This window comes from Chinchilla lanigera, unplaced genomic scaffold, assembly GCF_000276665.1.
Source record: "Chinchilla lanigera isolate Chin_1 unplaced genomic scaffold, ChiLan1.0 scaffold00047, whole genome shotgun sequence".
NCBI lineage: Eukaryota > Metazoa > Chordata > Mammalia > Rodentia > Chinchillidae > Chinchilla > Chinchilla lanigera.
In genome coordinates this window covers 3,079,024-3,094,871 of record NW_004955448.1, presented here as the reverse complement: position 1 = coordinate 3,094,871, position 15,848 = coordinate 3,079,024, and the positions used below count along the sequence as shown (strand labels likewise).

Genomic DNA, 15,848 nt, shown 5'->3' with positions numbered 1-15,848 from the left:
GTATCAGTAGTGTGCTCTGGGTCCTCTTCAATCTTTGCCCCACAAGGGTGAGGCCTTCCACCACTCCTCAGAAAGGTAGCAACAGTTGTCCAGAGGGGGTGGTGCAGTGGAGGACACAGCAGCTGTGGGGAATTGGGCTGAAAATCTGTTCTAGAAGCCACAGAGATAGGCAGGAAAGTCTGCGGATAATTATCCAGGGCCACCCTCAGCACACTGAGGGCTAGGAGTGTGACAGCTGTCAGCAACACCAGATCCCTGCTGACTGCCAGAAGAAAAAGCATCCTCAGACCAAGGCTTATTTTTATCATCTCACCTCTTTTACCTGTGCCTTGTTACCTTTGCAGATACTATCACTTGAAGTATTGTACTTTCCATTTCTAAGACATGACAGCTAATTCAGAAAGACTATGAGATGGTTAATGGCAGGAAGGGATTTAAGCTCACAGATTTATGGTATTGAAGAATTTGTTTTTGCCTCCAAAATTCTTCATGCATCTACCTAATTAAAGAAGAATGTGTCCTCTCTCCTGAGGTTCAATATAACCTCATTGCTTTATTACAGAGTATGAAGATTATAATATGGCACTCCTTCACGGGATTTTTCATTTCAATTTGTTAAAGTACAAGAAAATATCATGCTAAAGCTGAGATGCATCAAATAAGGTAAAACAGGTGATGGCAGTAACTCAAAATATTAGAGGCAAAGCAGAACTTTATTGAAGATTTTAGAGGAGATGCTCAGTGAATTAAGTAACAGTTGAAGCAGGTATTTTAAAGAATGATGAAGAAAGACCAGCTTTTGAGGACTACAGACCTCATGTAGAGTTGCAACAGTGGTCCAGAGGGGGTGGCACAGAACACAAGATTGTTCACAGCTGAAAGTCAACATCTCTATGTCTTCTCTTTAAATTTTCCAACCTATCCCTACATTGCCCGACATGCATAGATAGGTCAGTCACCAAGTCAAACAGTGCAGTAAGGGCTTCATTTGGTTGGCACTCACTTGCCCACAGGTGGGTGAGATGGAGGAGACTCCTCCCCATGAAGAAAACAGAAAGTACTAGGCAGGTAAGGTACCTGTAACCCTGCTTTGTCTCCTGTTTGTATGTGTAAGTGCACTCGCACAGACAATCCTCACATAAATAGGTAACAGAGGGCAGAATAACTGATAAATGAATTTGTTGAAAGATAACTAAATACGCACTTACGTAGGGGTCCCAAATGCCTTCTGGCAGTTTCAGTGTTAATAATGATAAACTTATAATAGAAGATACAATTTAAAGTATTACCAAAGAACTTCCTGAGGAAAATGAGTGTGTGGTAGGGTGAATGCAGGAGAGATAGGGCATTACAATCTGTACTGCTGAAGTTTTGTATGTTTTGGCATTTTTTGTCTCATGTGTGTATTTGTGGATGTTGCACATGGCTAGTATTAAGTTGAATGAATGCAATTCTGGGCTGTGCGGTGAGATTATGAGCCATTTTCAAACTAAAATAAAAATATAGAGAAGCTGTCGAGGAATTTGCACTGGCGTTATTCTTCTATTTTAGGAGGTGGAAAGAGTGTTTCCTTGTGAGCATTTTCTCCTCTTGAAATGTTTGTCTTGCAGCTGAACTGAAATTGCTCAGCTGCATTTAGCACCCAGGCACCAAGGTAGAAATTGGGTCTTACATGAGCAAGAACATAGTGTCTGTGTTTTTCTGGTTGAACTTTGGACGTGGTTTCATATCTTCAATGATCAGGTGTCTTCTTAGTCTCCCTGGGACTGTTTTTTGGATTAAACAAAAAAGTTTCCTGGTGCCCTCATACATGATTGCCTCTTGTTTGCATCAAGAAATAGGAGTGATGTCATTTCTAGTTGATAAAATAATAAAAAAAAGAACTATCCAAAATATCAGAAGATGAAATACCAAAAACCGCAAAAGAGCCCTCCGAGAGCCCCCAGATGTTTCGTCTGACTCACTGTTCTGCCTCCTTAGGGTCTTCCTTTTTTTCCTTTTGTGCATTAGTTTGGCGAATGTGAGGTGAAAATTTAGGCAGGCGATAGCCTCCTCGCCCGCTTGCTCCACGTGCTTCTTCAGCGATTCCACGTTGGCGAAGAGCTGATGGCAGCCCATACACTTGAAGCCACCCTGCAGGTCCACTGGCTCTTCTGGGACTTGGACGCTGCCCCCTGTGTCCTGATTCCCAGGCCTTGATGGACTCTCAGCCTCTGCCCTTTGCTCCTGGACTTCACTGGTGGAGCTCTCCTCACTATCACTTAAGATGTCCCTCATATAAGAGAGGCTGAGTTTTGGAAGCAGCTTGCTAGGAATGTTAATTCTTGCTATCCTTATCCTCTTTTGAGGTGGCTCTGAGTCTTCTTCTGCATCCCCTAAAACTGCTGCACCCCTTTTCTTTGGGACATGCATGTAGTAAATATTCATGAGTTGTTTCTCTTCAGAAGATTCCAAGGATGATGGTGAGCTACTAGCAAAGGACCAAGGTGAAAGGGAACGTGAATTAAAAAAGAATGTCTCCCTCTCCATCCTGTCTTGATATAAAAGCATCTCAGAGGATCCAACACCTGAAATATATTAAGGAAATTGATTTCAAAAATAAGGAGATAAGATGGCCAACAGAATATCTCTGGGAATGCTTGTGTGGAATGTTACTTGAAGTGCATACTTGGCATGGTATGATGAAAATGAGTTGTGGTGTGTCTTCTGGAGATAGATCATCTCTAGCTCTAACTCTCCACATTCCCCCCACCCTCCCAAACCCAACCCCAGCCCCAACCCCACCACTGTATATATTCTGGTACATATCTGGTGAATGTAGTGGTGAATCTGCTACTGAAAAAGTAAATAGTAATGAATGGAATTATATGTGTGTGGAATATGATGTGAATAACAGTGCCTGTGATCCACTGTGTGATTGTTAGATGGTGTGACAGTAAGCTGTGTGTGCTACAGGGAGCCACATGTGCTGGAGGAAATGTTCATGGCCTCAGAACATGCAGCTCTATGAAGGGCTGAAAGCATGGCAAATTAAGTGATGATTCACCAAGAAAATATTCATATTAAAGGGCATCCGAGTGTTCTTGTGTTGTATGTAGCATGCAGAGCTAACATAGGTTATCCACATGAGATCATATGTAGCTTTTCATGGAATTCAGGTGTAAAGTGGTGGATTGAGAATGGCTATGTGCAAAGATGAGGGTGTAAGGTTGTGCCTATGTAATGCTGATAAGGAATTGGACATAAAATGAATGAAGAAGGAAAGAAGTAACAGGCTCCTCCTGAGCATAAAGCAGTGTGACATGTGAGTGTGTGAGGCTGATTTGATGCCGACCTGATGGACAGATGCTGGGCATTTCCCCTTCACATCTCTGCAGGATCCACTGCCTCACCCACACCTGTCCCAGTGTTCCCCGGGAAACTTGTACTGAGGAACGTTGTTCTGTTCTTCAAGGTGTATTTCCTATGTGTCCCTCCCCCAGATTCTCTCCCCGCTGAGGCCCTCTGCTGTACATGAAGGGAAAGTGAGGCAAGTAGGCTTTGGACAAACAGCTCAGGGGTGCTCAGGTCGCCTTCGCGTTTGCCTTACCTTCCTGCTTCACAGCGCTGCACTGGCCCGCAGGAGAGACCTTTGAGCAATGCTCTAAGTTGGTGGACTTCTCTTCTGCTCCCTGACTCAAGCCTAGGATTTAAGGAACAAAGTAAAAATGATCGAGAACATGAAAGTAAAGGTTCTAGGGTTGGAGGGAAAGAGGAAGCAAGGGGATGTAAAAAGAATTAAAAAGTAATATATGTACATACAAACTCTCTACAATGTATGTATTCAGTATGGATTATATACAAATACTAATAAATTTTTAAAAAACAGAACCATGTGAAGCTCTAAAACATAGGAGTACAGAGTAGAGAGTATAAGATTAAGTGGCTAATAATGAAGTAGAACAATGAAAAGAGATATTGTATTCTGTTTGGTTAATATAGAAATATAGAATCAATTTTACTAAGCAAAAATATGTTAGGGTATCAAAATATAGGCAACGGAATATTCAAAGTGTCATCTTACTTGCTCCATAATGAAGACAATCCTAATATTCAGCAAAGTATAATCAGTTAATCAATTATTTTTATTCATGCAATGGAATATATGCAATAATGAGAATGAACAAATAACAGTCATCTGCAGCATAACACCCATATATATATAAACGTGAGCTAAAAGGAACCAGACTCTAAGTATGCAATCTGCACTTCTACTCTCACAAAGCTTACAAAACTGACAAATAAACAAAAAACCCAGAGATAATGAATGTGGTGTCCTCAGGAAGTCAGAGTGGTTAGCATGGTTTTGATAAAAACCAAGGAAAAATAAAAACCGAGTCTAAGGAATTCAGATGCATCTGGAATAGTATAAGGCAGTGAGAGGTGGGGATAGCGACTGCAGACTGGTGTGTGTGGCAATATGTCTGAGAACACTGGCTCTAAAAACCTATAGATGTGATGTGTTCTTGGATTGGGTATTTATATCCTATCTCAGGGGCACTTCTTGTGCCCTGCCATCCTCGACGCTGGCTCAGACTGACCTGCCGCCCCTGTGTGTCTCTGATCACTCTCTCATCTCCTCAGTAACTCTCCCACCATTTCCTGAGCAGAACCCAGTACTCCACTGGTTTTGCAGTTCTCCCTTGGGTTTTCCTTTTGGTATTTATTGTTTCCACTGCAGGTTATTACTGCTGCTTGTGTAAAACTAGGTGGAAGAGCATTTTCAATTTCTTTCTGGGAAGCCTTGAATCAACTGATTGGCAGAGCCATCTAACTCAATTCTGGGATACCTAGACCCTTGCTTACTTTCTGTACCTTATTTAATCTTTACTTCATACCTGCACAGAAGGATTTGTCTTCACAAGAGAGGTGATTTGAGGAACCAGTAAAGGTCTCTTCCTGGTTTTGAGTTAGGGCCACTTCATCATTTCTCCCCTGCAGATCATCTTGAAAATCTAACTGTTCTGAAAAATAAAGTGAGAGACATGGTTCATAGCTCTGGATATTTCTCTCTGCTTAAGGAAGTAATATGAGTCTACTATTTGACATGTTCAGTGAACATGTGTAAATAGATAAGTAGTATGGCTTCTATCACTAAATGTGCAATGTAGGAAATAATGTTGACTCTGTCAGATCACTCTATATGCTGGCTCCCATCTTTCAGCTTGTCCAAACCACTGTGCTGTTCTTAACTGAGCTGCTTTGTATTTAACCGTGATTGTGTGATTATGTTTCCTACAAAGGAAATTGAGTAGAAGTGGCATGTGCCACTTCCATGACCATAGAAACCTCTACACCTCTCTGAGAACTTTCCTTTTGTGGTGGAATGGAATGTTGATAACCCTAGGTCTCCTTCATTGCTCTGTGTCAATGATAACAGTGTTTTCTTCCACCTCAGCCTGTGAGTTGTCCTACTGACAGCATGTGCTGAGCTCATGCACATGGAAGATGTAGCCCATCATGTACCAGTTTCTCTACCTTGGTCCTTTTTAATCTGTGAGGTATGTTGAGAGACCATCTGATTTGGTAGACAGTAAGGGGATGATTATGCTTGATGGTAATATTTAGCTACCCTATTTTGTTTGGTCTATTTTGTTTTGTTTTTTGGTGTGTGGAATGAGTAAGCATGAGCATGTGCTTTAGATATTTCACAATTCCTAATCACTGACATCTTTGAATGTGTACTCATTGTATTGAAGGTGGACTGATGCTGACTTCATGTTCTAGGCCACTCCACACCAGGAACTGCAGGAAAACACGTAGGCCTCAAACTTTGCTGGAAGTGTCAGACTATTCTTGGAGGTGAACCACTCTTTGGAATGTTGGGCTCTGCTCCAATCTTTCCTCCTCCCACCTCTGAGCTGTGGTCCTGCTTCCTAGGAGTTAATTGTTTGCTGTCAATCTCCAAAATAACCACAAATGTTTAATTTCCAATTTTCCATGAGGGGCTATCTCATCATCTTAATTCACTGTTCATAATTAAATAGTGTTTGTGCTTATGTGAGCTGGTGTATTTGTGTACATGCATGTCCTGTTTTTTCTCACATTTCACATAGGAGCCCTGCACGAACATGTTCATAGTCTAAAACAAAAAAATAAAATAGCTTTTACTCTGCCAAAGTAAAGACTTTCTGACTTTATACTTATTTCTGCATACATCAGTGTTTAAAGTATTTTTAAAAATATTTTCTTGGCTTCTGTAAGGCACAGTTTCTTTTTCACCAAAAGTAAAAAAAAATTCTGTTAGGATATTTATAACATCATTTACATCTGGTGTGCCTTTGGAAGAAATCAAATGACAGAAAATTTACTTTAAAAGGAAATATTAGTCTATACTACACCTATAACCCAGAAACCCAGAGTGACACTGTATAGCTAATCTAGGCATTAGGCCAGAGAGAAAAGACCTGGGTCATCTCAACCTTTTCTTCACTCTCAGACTACCTCCTGTCAGGAATACACACACACACACACACACTCTCTCTCTCTCTCTCTCTCTCTCTCTCTCTCTCTCTCTCATTCTCTCTCTCTCTCACACACACACAAGTGCGCACATTTCTCCCCTTCAATCACCTTTCTCTCTCTTTCTCTTTTCTCTGTTACTGCACCACAAACTAGAAATCCTCTTTTCCCTGTTTAAAAGCCAGTTCTTGATCCTCTATTCCCACAATATGCTAACACTTACCTCTGGCTCTCTTTTCAGGTGGCCCTAACAGTGAGGGTTCAAGGTGTTTCTGCTTTCTTTTATGTTTCATTGTTCAACTCCAGACAATTGCTGATATCAGGTGAGTTAGTTTCTATCTTAACTATCTTAACTTGATAGTTAAGTTAAGTTAGTTTCTATTTTAACTATAACTTGAAAAGTTAGTTGTTGATGATAAAGAATGAAATTTATATAACCAAAAATAACCAAGGAGACTGTCTGCTCACTAGGACATATTCCAGAATAATTAGTGCTCAGTCCACACTGAAGTTTGTATCAGTTGTGACAGAAGCTTTGGCAGTGGTCTATGACCTATTCATGACATCCATAGAGTTCTGGGACCCACCCAGAATTCTGGCACAGTGGCACTGCTAAAACCCAGTGATTAAGTTGATGGTTATCTTTTCTCTGATGGAAATTCCATCATTAACTTGTACTTTTCTGTCTTATACTTCATACCCAAATAGAGCACACATGATGTCAGTTAAACAAAGGGAAGCCTTTTATGTGTCTAAGGGTGCCGCATCACTAGATCTCCCTCATGATGATGATACAGCAGTTCCACTGAGGATTAGGCTTACTACTGTGCTTACCTGTTAGAAAATGTCAAATGTTATATATTCTTCATAGTATTTAAATTATGCAGAGGCACATGTGAGATGCATATTGGAATATAGGTGTAGATTTGAAAATATACATGTATATAATTCTAGCATTTATTGGATTTCTCCCACTACTAAGACCATTCCTAGCTATCTTCCCAAGCAGATATCTGTCTCCTGTCACTCTTCTTTATCACTTCCCCATTGATTGGGAGACAGATAACCATTGGTTTTCATAATACTTGGTGTCTGTGAGGCATTCTTTCCTCAAGGCTGAAGATCTAACTCTCCATGATTATGTTACTGCCCCTAACCTGACTCTGGAGACATCTAGGTCCCTACAAAATTTAAACTATGACATTGCTTTACTTTACCTCTCACTGTTATAGAATATACCTCATCTGATAGGGTCAGTTTGTGTTTCTTCTCAACCTTAGTAATTTCCATTAGATCCAGGGTGTGGCTTAGCCCCCTTCAGTGTCCTTTACTCCAGAAGATCTGCCTCTGGTTGTTCTCATTCTCCACAAGCACTGAAAACAAGGCATATTTACTCAAAAGTTCTTACTAAATGCCTTATCTCCAAATGTCACAAGGGGAAGGGTTGTGTATTAGCTTTCCTCTTGCTGGACACAATACCCAACACCCACAACTTGAAGGATGAGAGGTTTGTCTGGATCACACTTCCCAGTGGGTTCAGTGTATGATTGTTGGCTCCAAGGCAGAAATGGCATGGTGGAAGGGTGTGGTGGAGGAAGGTTGCTCATCCCATAGCAGCAAAGAAGCAAACAGAGAACGGGGAGCAGCCAGAGATCAGAGTACACCCGTCAACTCCCTCTGATCCACTTCCAAACTAAGCCCCACCTCCGAGCAGCACATCCAGCCAGGAACTCATCAATGGCTGAATCTCCTGAAGAATGTAATGCCCCACCATCCAAGAGCCTTCCAAAGCTCACCACTGAATGCATGAGAGTTTTGCAGATCATTTTGTATCAAAGCATAATGTGTGGTCAGTTCTTCAGCAAATGACTTTGGACGGGACAAAATTTAGTCCATAGCAACCTCCCAAGGAACTTGTCAGCTGGGTTCTCTCCTAGGTTCATATGGCTTACTTTTCTGTGCTTTTTCATCCTTTTCTTCATGCCATGCATCTTTTAGTGTGGGCCATTGCTTTTTCACGTAATGCCAGAGGCCTTTCTAGCAGCAGATTAATAAGAGCAGAATTGTGAAGCCCTTGTCTGAATACTAAATCCTGTTTTGCTCACATTTTCACAAACTCTCCAATTTGCAGCTTTACATTTCACCTAACTCCCCTGAATAAAGCACCTGAATAAAGATCCTCTCCCAGGAATGCTGTACTAATTCCAGCTGGTCTATGCCATCCAGGTTACACAGCTCTGTTGGCATGTAGCCCTTCCCTTCCTTTGCAGACCCAAGACTTCCTTAGTTAGGTCACACTTAGTTTATTCCCAAGTTGGTAGTCTTCATAACAAAAGGCAAGATGAGGACAAATCCAAAGGTAAAGAAGAATTGTATCATAAGTTATTTACCTTAGTTGATATTTTTCCATAATCTTCAAGCAAGGAGAAGAATTACCAAGTCCATGTGGATAATCTAACAATATGCATGGGATTACTTTGGTTCTTTTCCTTTACTTTAGCATGCTTTATAGGCTTGTGTGTGGTCTATTTTGGAAAAAGTTGCATGTGTGTGACTGAGAAGAACATGTATTCTGTTGTTTGGTGAAACACTAAAGATGTCTATTGAGTGCATTTGTTCAAATGTGTGGGTTAACTCTAACTTTTTTGCCCTCTAATTGATCTATTCATGATAGTGGGGTATTGAGGTTCTGTACTATGATTGTGTTGATGTTGATCTGATCTTTATGTCTAGTAGTGTTTATTTTATGAAGTTGGGTACACTGCTGTATGTTAGATACATATTTATAATTCTTATCTCTTCCTGTTGAACTGTTTCCTCAATCAATATATAGTGCCTCTTCTAATCAATTTTCACTTGAAATCTACTTTGTCTGAAACTTCAATAGCTATCCTTTGTTGTTTCTGCAATCCCATTGCACAGAATATTATTTTCTATCCTTTTAGTGTATGAATTTCATTTTGGACTAAATGTGTTTCTTGTACATGTAATACTGTTGGATTTTGCTTCTGATACAATTTACTAATCTATCTCTTCTAATCAGGGACCTGAGCCCATGGACATAGAGTTATTACTAAAACATTGATATTCTTGTCATTGCTTTGTTTATCTATTTCTCATTTTTTTTTTCTCCTTGAAATACCCGGGAGATATTTTCATTCCACTAGATTTTTTGGCATCACTGACTCTGTGGTCTCTTTATGGGATCTTTGAAAAAAAAATTTTGAGTACTGTTTTATTGGTAATGAATTTCTTAATGTCTGCTTTACTATGGAAAAACTGCTTTTCCATCAATTTTCTTGGTTTTTCTTTTGGTTTTTCTCCGGTACCGGGAACCGAACTCACGACCTTGTGCTTGCCAGGCAGGCGCTTTTGCCGCTGAGCTAAATCCCCAGCCCTCCATCAATTTTCAAAGATAGTTTTGCAGGATATATGTTTTAATTGGCAGTTCTTTTCTTTTAAGATTTAAATCACTTCACTCTAAGCTCTCCTGACCTTTGAAGTTTGTGTTGAGAAGTCTGCTGTAATTTTGATATTTATCTTTAAAAGAAATTTATTTTTTAACAGCTTTTAAGATTCAGACCTCATGTTGGACTTATGGTATTTAGACTATGCAATGTTACTGAGAATTTCTTTATTTATCATGGTTATTTGTGTTTCTATGTGCTTTGCTTTTGTACATGTCAAATTCTTTTCCTATATTTGGAAATTTTCCTATTATTTATGTATACAGTTTTTTTTACATCATTTGTGCTTCCTTCTGATTTTTTTACTAATTCCAATAATCTTACTCTTTTTTTGCATCATCTAGTAGTTTTGTGATTCATTTTCCATATTTCTTTGTTGTTTTTAAGTTATCTCTGAATATATGGTCACTTGCATGTGTCCTGTCTTCTAATTCCAACAGTGTGATCACATTCGTCATTTCTGCTGACCATATTTCAATAGAAATTTTTCATTTCCTGCATTGTTTAGTATGTTTTCACAGATTCTAATTCTTTCCTAAATTGTTCACTCATGTTTTTATTATACTCTCTAGTTGAGCTAATATTTCATTAGTGTCTGCTGTAAGCTTATTGCTCGTTTTGTTTACTAAATCCATTGCCTATATAGTTATGTCATCTTTGAGCTTGCTCAGCATCTTATTGACCTGTATTTTTTCCTCTTTTTTATTTTATATAATTCAGCTATTTGTCTTTTGATTTCTGTCCTATGAATCAGCTTTAGGGAAGCTGGGAAATTTTGGAGGCATTTTTTTGCCTTACCTTCTAATATTTCTTGTGTGCACAGCCACACTTGGCTGAGGTTTGTAGGTTGATTATAGTGGTAAGACTTTATTCCAAGTACGGAAATCTCTTTAGTTAGTGTATGTTTTTCAGTGATGCACTCTGGACATGGCTAACTCTAGGCTTTTGCCTTTGTCCCAAGGTATAGCCACCCCTGTTAATTGGCGAGGGAAGGATGCAAAGTAATTGGCCTACCATCCAGTCCTCTGGAAATTAACTATGTATTGTTGATGACACAAAGACAAACCAAATACTGGCATATAGTTACAGCAAATTAAGAGTAACAACTAAGCTACCTTGGAACAACAACAAAATCAGCAATAGTAATAGAGTCAGAGACAAACTGGATATTGATGTATCATAAGAAACAATGAAAGCTACCACTGTATCACCCTTAACCATAGGAAGAGATTTATAATTATAAATCAGACAGACTCAAATTTGACATACAGTAAATATCTACTAAATTCAATAACTGTATCACCATAATAGAAAAGAATTCAATAACAGCATAGAATTAACTAAAATATAAAGATTAATAAAGCTTAATAGTAACACTACCAAAGATGGAGGAATTGGGGAATGGGAGAATGAAAAAAGTAAAATTTGAAAAATAAAGAACAGATGAGAAGGAAGAGAGAAAAATTCAATAAAGGAGCCTATTAAGAAGTAAAATAAAATTAATAGAATTAGATAAATGTAACAGAAAGAAGAAACAAGAAGGTAAGCAAAAGTGAGAGAGTAAAATAAAGAGAAAATTCAATCCCCTCCCCAAAACAAACAATGGAGAAAAAATTTGAAAAAAAGAGAGAAAAAAGAGTAAAAAAATAATTCTCCATGTTTCTGAACGAGATTTCTTTCCAGAGTCTACAGTACTGGAAAATACCAGGTGTTGCGTAGGTATAGTGAGTCACTGCTAGGGTCTATTTTGTTTCCACACTCAATTTTTTGTGTGTGAGTACTAAACCCTGCTCCATCCATTCTGCTGAGTGTGGTTGGTCAATGATTTCCACCTCAGGACTGTAGTCACTCCAATAGCTCTCAATTTTGTTGCTCCATTATGCACCCTAAGTCTGCAGTTCTTTCACCTGGCTTCACAACCTGTGGATTCATGAGGTGACCTCCTGCTCTAGAAGTCCCTCCATCCATACACTCCAGGTTGTGACAACTGTCCAAGACAAGGTGCATTTCTGCTCGAGTTCACAGACAAAGAAAGCAAACAGACCACTGATTGATGTCTTCCTGGATGTAGGCAGTGTTTATGTGGTGGGAGGAGAGTCAAACTGATTGCCGGACTTAATGTCAGCTCTTTCAGGCCCAGTTCCCTCTGAAAGCAGCACAGTTGTGTGACTTGTCACTACAGAGAGTGGGGCTCCGTGTCCTTCCCACCCTGAACTTAAACATTTTATGGAGGTCTACATTTAGCCCATGCTCTCTCCAGGACTGTCTCTTGTGTACATCTCCTACCAAGCCACTCAGGGTGATACCAGAAACCCTGAATTATAGTTGTTCTGTAACTGTTTTGTAGCTCAATTCTAAGCAGTTAACCCTTTCCCCAAATGCTCCTAATTAAACACTCTCAACCATGGTGGGCAGTGCACCAGATTTCTTCCCCTACTCTAGGCTGTCATGCAGAATAATTCACTTTCAATGTCTCCAAGGGTGTAGCTTCATGAAGATGCATAACCTGTCCTGGATTATTGGGAACTTATACCTCAGTAACAGAGTGGACATGTTGGAAACCTTCCATGGACTCCATCACCCAGCAAGCTTACCCTAGTGCCAACAACAAGGGAGAGAGAGAAAATGGCTGTACTCCGTGAGAAGCAGAAGCCCAACCCGTGATGCAGCAAAACTCTTAGCTGAAAAGGAGAGAATTTCTGCCCTTAGTTGGGATTTAATTTTAAAATAGTGCTCCAAACTGAATCCTTTGTGGTGGTCCCAACAAATTTTTGAGCATTAAGATGATTCCCAATCCAAATCCACAAAAAGAAAGTAAATACAGGACTCAAGAATGCAGCACACATTTCTATACACAAGCATACACATCGTCTCTCTTTTCCTCTCCTCTCTCTTTCTCTCCCTTCATTGCCCTTCCCTCCCCTCCTCTTCCCTTACCTTTCCTTTACTTTTCTGTTTAAAAAACTCTTAACAGGCTGGGGGTATAGCTTAGTGGCAGAAGTGTCTGCCTGGGAAGTGCAAGGTCCTGAATTCAATTCCCCATACCAAAAAAAAAAAGAAATCAATATTACCTTCTTTGGAATTTTCAATTCCCTAAGTTTATTTCCTATCAATTTGTCTGTAATTCAGTATTGCTTGTATTGTTCTTATGCTATTTTGTAAATGGATGTCTGTTTGTTAATATGTTTTCCTTTTTTTAATTTTAAAATAAATTTAAAAAGAAACTCAACATTGCACAATGATTTCCATTGTTATGGTGTGTGTCTGGGTGTCCCCCTAAAGCCTCATGCAGTCATGGGGTGGGCTTCTAGAGTTTGTGATTGGTCAATGGATGGTCCATTGCTGGGATTATGGGTGTGAAAGCTATACCTGTACACAGGACATAAGAGAACCTCTGCTGTGACATCCTATATCTCAGTGAGTCCTTGGCCTTCTGACCAAAGAGATTTGGGGACAACAGAGAAAAGTGATCAACAATGTAGAGTGTGCCTAAGGAGAGTCATCAGGAAAAATAAAATCTTCCAAGCTTTCACAGAAACCAGCTTGGTCAAGCAATGGTTGTGACTCATCCAGAAAGCTGACACTGACTGAAGTACTAAGAGGGGCTGTGCATGGTTCTGAGGTAATTCCTGAGGAGATTTAACTGACCTTGCTAGATAGCAAAAACATTGATTACAGGTCTCGCCTTAACTTGTTTTTTGAACATCCAACAGAAAAGTATAACCACAAGATGTATAAAACAGTGCCATACTAATATGCTAGCTATATAAAAAATTTAAATCCCTAACACTGAAAATTGCCAGCAACAATGGGAACTGACTGTGTGGGTTACGGGTTGATGGACTGTATAGGGCTAAATTGCTGAATGTAGGGACTTGAAATTCTTGGACTGGGAATATTTAGCCTAAATGAGTAATTTCACTTCGAATATAAAGTGTTGGAGAATGAGAAGGTCTTCTACAGAGCCCTCCAAATGCAGCTCCTTCAACTTCAACTGACCACCCATTACTTGCAACTACAGAACAGAAAAGGGGGAGAGATAGGAAGCCACTGAAGCTGGAAACTGATCGCACATGCAGGGGTGAGGCAAGGCCAGTCAGAGAATGAGAGGTGCTCGGGCAAGCCAGGCAAAGTAGCTAGGCAGAGAGGTTAAAACTGACATCAACCGCATGAGAGTGTAGCTAAACACACTGTGGTGGTTGGGCAATTTCTTTCCTCCCCTCTGTAAAGAGGACTCCACTTGACCTCAGTTTTCTGTCTCTTATCTTTATTTCTCCATCCTCTCACCATCCTTCCTCCTGGGAACTCTGAGAGCTGCACAGGCCAGGGTAAGAGGCACCTGACAAATAGACATGGAATGCAAAAATGCTGCTGAATGAATGAACGGTACTGCTCAAAGTAGCCAGTATGAGATCTGGACTTGCTGCTCCACCATCACCACCAACACACTTTCCTGGAACTCTCTTTGTGGAATGCACATTTCTTGCTTAGACGCCTTCTAGGATCACTGTTAGCTCACAGGAGGGTCAGGTCTTAAGACCTTAGGGTATATAGAGAGTTCTTCCCAATCTAGTGCCAATCTTTCTGGTCCTTGTCTTCCTCCCACTGACCCTAGGCCCCAGAATGCCACATTTTTCACTGTACTTGAATAGGTATGATCTACTTCGCCCATGTGCAGTTTGCACTTACTCCTCTTGCCTGGATTGCTCTTTCCTCCCTTTAGTCTGACTTCCTGTGCAAACTTCAAGAGCCACATTATCTGTCACCTGCCCTCAAGTGGCCTTTTCTGTGAGGAGAGGCAGGCACTAGCCCTGCTCCCACCCCAAAAGGAACTGCACCCTAGTGCCCCTGCCTCTGACATGCAATTGTAGTGGGATGCCTTTCCCGCCCCACAAGAGTGTCTGCTCCTCTGGAGTGGGGATGGTATCCTTCACTGCCTGGTGTGGCTACGATATCCAGGAGGCAATTAGTAAATATTCACAGAACAAATGTTTATGTGATCACTACACATAGCTGTTATATCTAGAACTGAATAATTAACCTGCCAAAGGTTATGGAAATTTTCTATTTTTTTAAAAAAAACCTTAAATTGCCAAGGTTAACATCACTAATGTTAAAAATAGCCTTATACTGACTTCTTTTAGTGATTTATTTTCCTGCTCACACACACACAAAGTAGCTAAGATAATTGAACTACTAATTTCTATTGGTTTATTGAAAGGAACAGTAATGTTTAATTAACTGTTTGATCAATCTTGCATGCCTATATCTGGTAATGTGAGCAACTACTTTGCAGATAACAATAAGTAATACAACAAGCATTGCTGATTTCCTATTATCTTGTTTTGAAACTGTATCATTTTTTATAGTTTTTGTGTTGTCTTGTGGTTGTCTTTGTTTTATTTTGTTCGTGTTCTTTTCTCCTTAAAAAATTAAAAAAAAAAAAAGACTGAGAGGAAAAAGCACTGGTAGGTTTGTTTTCTAACCATTGGGCTCTTTATAGTAAGGAAAATATATTATTAAAAGAAAAAAAATGACAGAGGGGCACAAAAGTTGAGATTAAAAACTGGGCCAATTCCCAAATTTTAAAAAAATATACAATTTGCTTTCATTAATTGGTAAAATAAGGTTTTCTAAACACATACTTGTTTAAAATTTATTTTTTTTTATTTTTTTTTTACCTACAACGCTTTATCTTAAGGGGAAAAAAAAACAAAGCAAATTCTAGGTCTCCGAAAGCTGTGTTGGTACCTATGGAATTCAACTGCTCATCATTCAAATTTATTTTTGTTTCCAGCCAAGACATAAATTATCCCAAATGAATGATGGTCTGCCTCAGAACCAATGGAATGTGAAGGCAACAGAATCAAATGCTCAGCA

At 39.6% G+C, this 15,848-nt stretch overlaps 2 protein-coding genes across 3 annotated transcripts in view; both read right to left on the bottom strand.

Annotated features, from left to right (window-relative positions):
* Window positions 1-15,848, bottom strand: part of LOC102019755 (arylacetamide deacetylase) — a 328,447-nt gene that overhangs the window by 151,987 nt on the left and 160,612 nt on the right. The window lies entirely within an intron of this gene.
* LOC102006512 (protein FAM170A-like) lies at window positions 695-9,812 on the bottom strand. Of its 2 annotated transcripts, none has more exons than XM_013518614.1 (4): window positions 7,719-9,812; window positions 4,878-5,003; window positions 3,590-3,682; window positions 695-2,567 (listed from the first exon to the last, which is right to left on the bottom strand). In XM_013518614.1, the coding sequence occupies exons 1-4, from the start codon at window positions 7,789-7,791 to the stop codon at window positions 1,831-1,833; spliced, it is 1,029 nt and encodes a 342-aa protein (XP_013374068.1). In that variant the 5' UTR covers window positions 7,792-9,812; the 3' UTR covers window positions 695-1,830. The 2 variants fall into 2 exon arrangements, with proteins under 2 accessions (XP_013374068.1, XP_005393094.1); XM_005393037.2 differs by lacking the exon at window positions 7,719-9,812 and adding an exon at window positions 6,725-7,695.

Excerpts from the sequence above, each read along its gene's own strand:
- LOC102006512 (XM_013518614.1), bottom strand. The coding sequence starts at position 7,791 with ATGGAAATTACTAAGGTTGAGAAGAAACACAAACTGACCCTATCAGAT. Across the intron at positions 5,004-7,718 it reads ATATTCTATAACAGTGAGAG|AACAGTTAGATTTTCAAGAT; the intron begins GTAAAGTAAAGC and ends TTTATTTTTCAG. Across the intron at positions 3,683-4,877 it reads AGACAAATCCTTCTGTGCAG|GCTTGAGTCAGGGAGCAGAA; the intron begins GTATGAAGTAAA and ends CTTAAATCCTAG.